This window comes from Electrona antarctica, assembly GCF_951216825.1.
Source record: "Electrona antarctica genome assembly, chromosome: 22".
Lineage (NCBI taxonomy): Eukaryota > Metazoa > Chordata > Actinopteri > Myctophiformes > Myctophidae > Electrona > Electrona antarctica.
The window spans coordinates 6,366,764-6,373,435 of NC_136805.1; the positions used below are offsets into that span (position 1 = coordinate 6,366,764).

At 45.0% G+C, this 6,672-nt stretch overlaps 1 protein-coding gene across 1 annotated transcript; it reads left to right on the plus strand.

Moving 5' to 3' along the window:
* Positions 1 to 5,768, plus strand: LOC306914799 (up-regulator of cell proliferation-like; the record flags this gene model as incomplete). The annotated part of the gene is made up of 2 exons (XM_079492000.1): positions 1 to 2,309; positions 5,714 to 5,768. 2 exons carry the CDS (start codon positions 1 to 3, stop codon positions 5,766 to 5,768), a joined length of 2,364 nt encoding a protein of 787 aa, XP_079348126.1.
* Positions 5,769 to 6,672: the final 904 nt, after the last annotated feature.

Consider the following 6,672-nt stretch of genomic DNA (forward strand, 5'->3'; position numbering starts at 1 on the left):
ATGGAGGTCTTATCCAAGATCGGACTCGACGACCATTACGAAAACAAGCTCACGCTGAGCACCGTCCTGGAGATCGATCGAAACGACATATCAGGCAAGAAAACGGAAATGGAATCACTGCCAGGTGCCTTTTTGAAGAAACTCATGATGGCCAATGCGAACGCTAGATCTGTCTGCTTAGCATCTAGTGATGCTGACAACAGCAGTAGTGATGCTGGTAGTGACAGCTACAACGCCATTAATCCCCTAGACCTGACGACAGCTGTGTTTCTGTGTTCAGACGCTTTACTCCAGCAGGCATTAGTCCAGAAAATGTCCCTCTGTCAATTTGCCATTCCGTTCTTACTGCCCGACCACGAGACGAGAGAAATCACGATGATGCTGTGGTCCATGCGGGGCATAGTGAGGAAGTTCAGTCCTTCTTATCATGCATTCACAAAGTCCTTTGTTGAGGAGAGACTTGTGCTCTCTCAAGTGCCTTTGGTGTCCTTTGTCAGGCAAGGGAAAAGCAACTTCTCCAAGTCTTTGATATTGAACAAACTCCTCAGTAACCCGAAACAGCACCATGACACATTTTGCCATCGCAACATGACGTGCTGCGATATTCCTAGAAGGATTTCCGATGGCCTGGTTGAAATCGCCTGGTACCTGCCTTGTGGGAACAGGAACGTAGACCGGTTCACTGATCCTGTGGCCGTAGCAAACCTCAGAGGAGACATCAGGGTCTTTGACAAACAGTTCTCCTTTCTCTGTCAGACATCGGCAGCCGTTTACATTTTCTGCGATGACACACAGAACATCAAGATGTTGGAAGGAATCGACATGAAGGCGGAGGTCTTCTTGGTCACCACCAGTTCGCAGGGCAAGTTCTTCACGCTGAAAAAGATGGCAACAAAACCGAGCTTGAAGACAACTACGGTGAGCCAAAAGAAGAGGTCTGAAGAAGACTTGGTGAAAGTCCTCCAGACTTCAGTAGCGACGATGCTAGAAACTTGTCCTAGCAAAATCTCAGTGGAGAACATGGCAAAATCAGCTCGTCGTTCTGGGATCCTTGTCGACGAGGACGGCGAGGAGTGTCAGAGTGCCAGAAAGAACGCAGGCAAAATCACCAGGACCATAACGACGGTGGCAGAGTTCAAGAGCAAACAGCTGCTATCCCAGGGATCCGTCTGGAAAGGACTCTCCTGGTTGGAGAAAGAGAGTTACAGACTGCGAAAAGCTGGCCGGCAAAACGTCGAGCACTACAGGAGCTACTTGAAAACACAGGAGAAAGAGCTCAGACGGAAACAAGAGAGACTGGGGAAGAGCCCTCCGATGGCGGACTTCCTTCACGGGGTGGTGACTTCAGAGGCGCAGCGATCCCATTTCCTCCGATGGTTGGAAATGGATCTAGAGAACCTGTCCCGGCAGGACCTGTCGGGTTTGAGGGATCAGTACACAGATCTCCGCCGGAAATCTCCCCAAGCAAAAGAAAGGATAGCGGAGATTGATATGAACATCTCCGACTGTTGTTTGGGCCTGGAGCACTTTTTTCGCGAGTGTGGGCAGCTATATAAATATACGTCCTATCTGCCAGAGTACAGCCAGCAAAGAAAAGTCATGGAACACCTCCCTGCACACTGCGCTCAGATGCTACTGGACGGTTTCCCCGTCGAGCTGTTCGACGGAGACGCGTCGAACATCCCGATGAAATGGATCACCGACGTACTCGCCGAGCTTCACGACGTCATGCATTCCAAGAGCAACGTCAAGGTCGTCACAATCCTGGGAGCTGAAAACGTGGGGAAATCAACCCTCCTCAACACCATGTTTGGTCTCAGGTTCAGCGTCGGCGGTGGGAGATGCACCCGAGGTGCTTACCTCCAACTGATCGGTGTCGGCGAAGACGTCAGGAATGAATTAGGGTGCGACTGCCTCATGGTGATCGACACCGAGGGCCTGAAACCACATCAGATGAATCAAGACGACGACAGCCACGAACGGGACAAGGACGTCGCAACGCTCGCCGTGGGCCTCAGTGACGTCGTGATCGTCAACATTTCGGAGGACAGCGCTGCGGAGATTAAAGACGTCTTGGAGATTGTGGTTCAGGCTTTCGTCAGAATGCACGACACGGGCAAAATAAGGCCGGTGTGCCATTTTGTGCACACACACAAGTCAGACGTGCCCACTCGTGAGAGGAAAGAGAGAGAGACACAGTTGTCTGCGCAGTTGGAACAGATGATCGCAACGGCGTCCGGGGCAGAAAGGAAGCACAAGATCACAAAGATCTCAGACGTGATTGAGTATGATCCGGATGCAAACAATTGGTACCTGCCGACACTTTGGCGCGGTACTCCACCGATGGCCCCGTTGAGTGTCAGCTACAGCCAAACCGCCTATGCTCTCAAAAAGAAATTGATGCGAGACATTAAACTACACCAGGAAATATACGATTTGACAGATTTCATCAAAAGCGTACAAACCTTATGGAAGACTGTAATGTATGAAGAGAGGCCATGCGGGCACCAACATCAGTAGTTTATTCTGTAATCTGCCCATTCCATATGTTTATGTTGCAAGTGGACATTTTTGGCAAAGGACGGCACTGGAGGAAAGGCCATAGTAATTTCCAGAGAGATCAACATGCGGTCGAGATCGCGCATGCACGCACACACGCTCACACACACACACACACACACACACACACACACACACACACACACACACACACTATTTTGTCGACACAACATCCGGTCGCGGTGTTTTGGATCTTCAAAATAAGGGTTGAACGGGGGGATATCCTGGCATATTATAGTAATCATTCTTTAATTAATCCTGGCGGCCAAACAGTTAAGTGTATCGGCAAATCAAGTTGGAAATGACAATGGACACCAGATGCGTGTCATAGAGCACCAGATGGACACCAGATGCGTGTCATAGAGCACAATGGACACCAGATGCGTGTCATAGAGCACAATGGACACCAGATGCGTGTCATAGAGCACACATTGGCCTTTTCCTTACACTGAGAAACAAAGACTGTAAATACGGGAGGCATACTATGGTCCGACGGAGCATTGGTTCGATATGCGTCCGCACCTCGGACTAGCGCCTGCTCCCATGCTTGCGGTTATGGTTAGGTTAGGGGTTAGGGGTATCGGATCAATGAATCGTCGGACCAAACACATGTACCCTGTAAATACTGTAAATGTACATGTAGGAAACAAAGGATGTTGCATCATATTATAGGGATGGGTTTTGACCGTTAGGTTTTTTTTTATTATTATTTTTTTATTTAGTAGCTGAGCACAGGTGCTCATTTTCAGCAACGCCCTGCACATAGAAACACACAGACAGACACACACACACACACACACATTAAAACCTGGGAGCTGACCAGTACAACCACAGTCTTATACTGTTGGCCACTAAGCAGCTCCAGGGGGAGCAGTTGGGGGTTCAGTGCCTTGCTCAAGGGCACTTCAGCGGTGTTGGGTGAGTGATGACAATCACTTCCCCAACCAGATTTTTCCTGCCCACCCGGGGAATCGGACCGGCAACCTTTCGGCAACAAGGGCGCTCCTCTAACCCTTAGGCCACCGCTACCCCGTTCATTCATTAATTATTTCCTCTTGGGTTGTGACTGACACATTGCAAAGCAGTGAATAAATATATTGATAAAGATGAAATAAAAATATATCTTGTCAATAACATTCCATGATTCCTGTCTATCTCTATTTATTTTGCAGCTTTGAATTTATATGCAGAATATAATGTGTATAGTATTACAAAAGACAACAATTGTATCTGAATTTAGATATATTATTTATTTTCTTTGAACTATGAGAACATATACAAATAAAACATTTAAATTATGATTAAAAAAATACATAATATTCACACAAATCAATCCATGTCCACCCTAACAGGGAGAATTGAGGTACGGTTTATGAACAAAACAGATTCTGCCTGTCATTTTAACACACAAGACACCATAAAGCAGATTATTTTTATTGCCATTAAATTTGTATAAAAAATATATTTGTATTAAAGCGAACTAGTCCAAACCTAAAGGGGCATGACACCCTGTAGGCTGATTGTGTAGTTTTGTAGTTTGTAGTTTTGTAATCTGGTGTAAAATCAGCAACAAACAGTCAACTATAGAATGTAAACGGTAACCCAGACTAAATTACCCTTCCCTGTAATACCTTTGGCTGTTCAAGAAATGTTGCAAAACTGAGTTGTTGAATTGGTTATAGGACCGAACAAACTAATTAAACTAAGCTTCCATGCGCGGCCAAAAGCCGCACCCACGCGGAAGAATGCAGCTGGGGCAAACTTTTCCGGGAATCTGGCCGAATCTGGAGCTTTATTTCCATCCACCAGCTGTCTAAAAACCCGGCAGAGACGTCGGCAGACAGCTGCGTTAATTTGGCCACGCATGACATCCTAAGTGTGCTTACACCCTGTTGGAAGCATGGCAGGAGAGAAAGAGACTGATGACAGTGGCAACACAGGTGGCTTAAATAGGCTAATGGCTGGACTAGAGGATTGGTGGACCAATGAGTGGAGCATGGTGAGAGGCGGAGTTGACTGACCCATAAAATCAAACGCACCCATCTTTAATTTGATTAGCTGCTGGTGTGTTGCTTAGTTTTTCACCTGGAGTGGAAACAACAAACTACAAAATCTGCCTATAGGGTGTCATGCAGGCTGACTATAGAAAATCCTCCTAATATGTTAAATTGATTTGGTGCCATAAGAGTGAGTTCATTTTCATCATGGAGTTGCATTACAATAATGATGTTTGGGTTCCATAAATTATAAATAATTTTGTGAACTGAATCTATATGAGCGAGACAACATGAACTATAGAACTGAATATATGAAATAAAACAAATCCAAAATAATAATTTGGCATGATATTTACTCCTTCAGTGTCTGTGTCTAGAATATAAAGGATAAACAGACATGGAAACTGACATCATCATTCTCTTCAACAGGGCTCTAAATGCCATGATACAGGGTCAAAATTGGGTCATGGAACACACTGTACTACGGCGTCCATGTTCACAGACTAGTGCCATTTGCTGCAACACATCTCGTTTTAATTTTCCAGACTTGTCATCTGGTTTCAAGCAAAGTCATTTGTTAAGCCGTAAAAAAAAAAAAAAAAATCTCTTAACATTTCGATTTATGCAAGCAGAGTAAAATAAACTGTTTCCATGGGCAGCTCGGGGCAGGATTTGGACCAGACATGAGCTTAATTAATCCACTAAGCCACCCGAGAATGCTCTGAAAATACCATCCATTCCACTGATGGTCGCAATAGGCCTATCTCACAGCCCGCTTTCCACGCCCACTTCCGGTAAATAGTGGTGTCTTTAACATGAGCATTTACACGTTTTTTTCTCTGGAGAATCTAAGTACATTTTCTAATGTAAAAATGTGACAGACCAATATTATTATGAAGCAAACAAGATGGTAAATCAGGTCGAACAGATAGAACAAACCTTATCTTGAGAAAACAAAAGTTGTAGACTTCTTAAATTACCTCTGTTAACATGTATCGTCTATGGAGTGACGTCACGCTATCACCACTAACCCCGAAAGGGGGCGTATTTAGGGGGGCGGGGAAATTCTGTGAGATAGGCTTATATAACCCATTTTGGGCGGGAACCCCTTTTTGGTGTCTTAAGACGTGCGCGGCTGTCGACCGTTTTGCGCTTAGGTGTGGAAACACTGATACACAGACCACCTGGCTGCACCTGCACTTCACTGGATAGTGGAGCAAAGGGACAAGATACAGGCGTACAGAATTTGTCAGTTGAAGCCTGAAAACGATGCTATGAAGTGGAGTTGACACAGTTGCAGTTTGATTAACATGTGTGAAAAATACATATCTTTGCATTAATTTATTCTGGCATGTCAGAACTATGCAATTCATATATGAATGCAATACACTTGACATTATTTTCCTGACTTGATAACATTGGTGTCTAAAAATGTCTGTCTAGACGGCAGTATGTCCTCGATTATGAATCTGACTCATCATGAAGAACACAGACATTGCCATCATTGCTGTCCTCAGCTAAACGTCAGATGACATGGATATACCAAAGTCATGTTGCTTTGTGTGTAGTTGCTTTGCTCCGTGGACCTGCATTTGATTTAACCTATTTTGCTTTAACTGCAATAAAACCTATTTTGACCTCTGACCATACTGTGAATAACATTGTGTAATATTGTTATTCAATAATATAACTATGCCATCAAAGCAAAGCAAAGCAAAGTTCTTTGTTTACCCAGGGAAGTGGACTAAGCTCGAGATGCTTGTTTACAGCCACACCCTGCTCATAGAACATTTCATGGTAGGGGTTCAATGCCTTGCTCAAGGGCACTTCAGCGGTGGTAATTTGAACGTGTCGGTCCGGGGATTCGAACTGGCGACCTTCCGGTATCAAGACCGCTCCGCAAACCGTTCGGCCACCGCTGCCCACAAATTAAATCCAATTCTGCTATGACTATGACACATAATTCAGCCACTCTGTAACTGTTACTCAACAGGGATTGAGAGGCATTTAATTTTCAATGTTCAAGTTGAACCGCCTTCAAACTTAAGATATAAAGCGACAAATAAGCTGTGTATCTTTGTATCTTTGCATCTACCCGTGCGAACGCAGCCTTGCA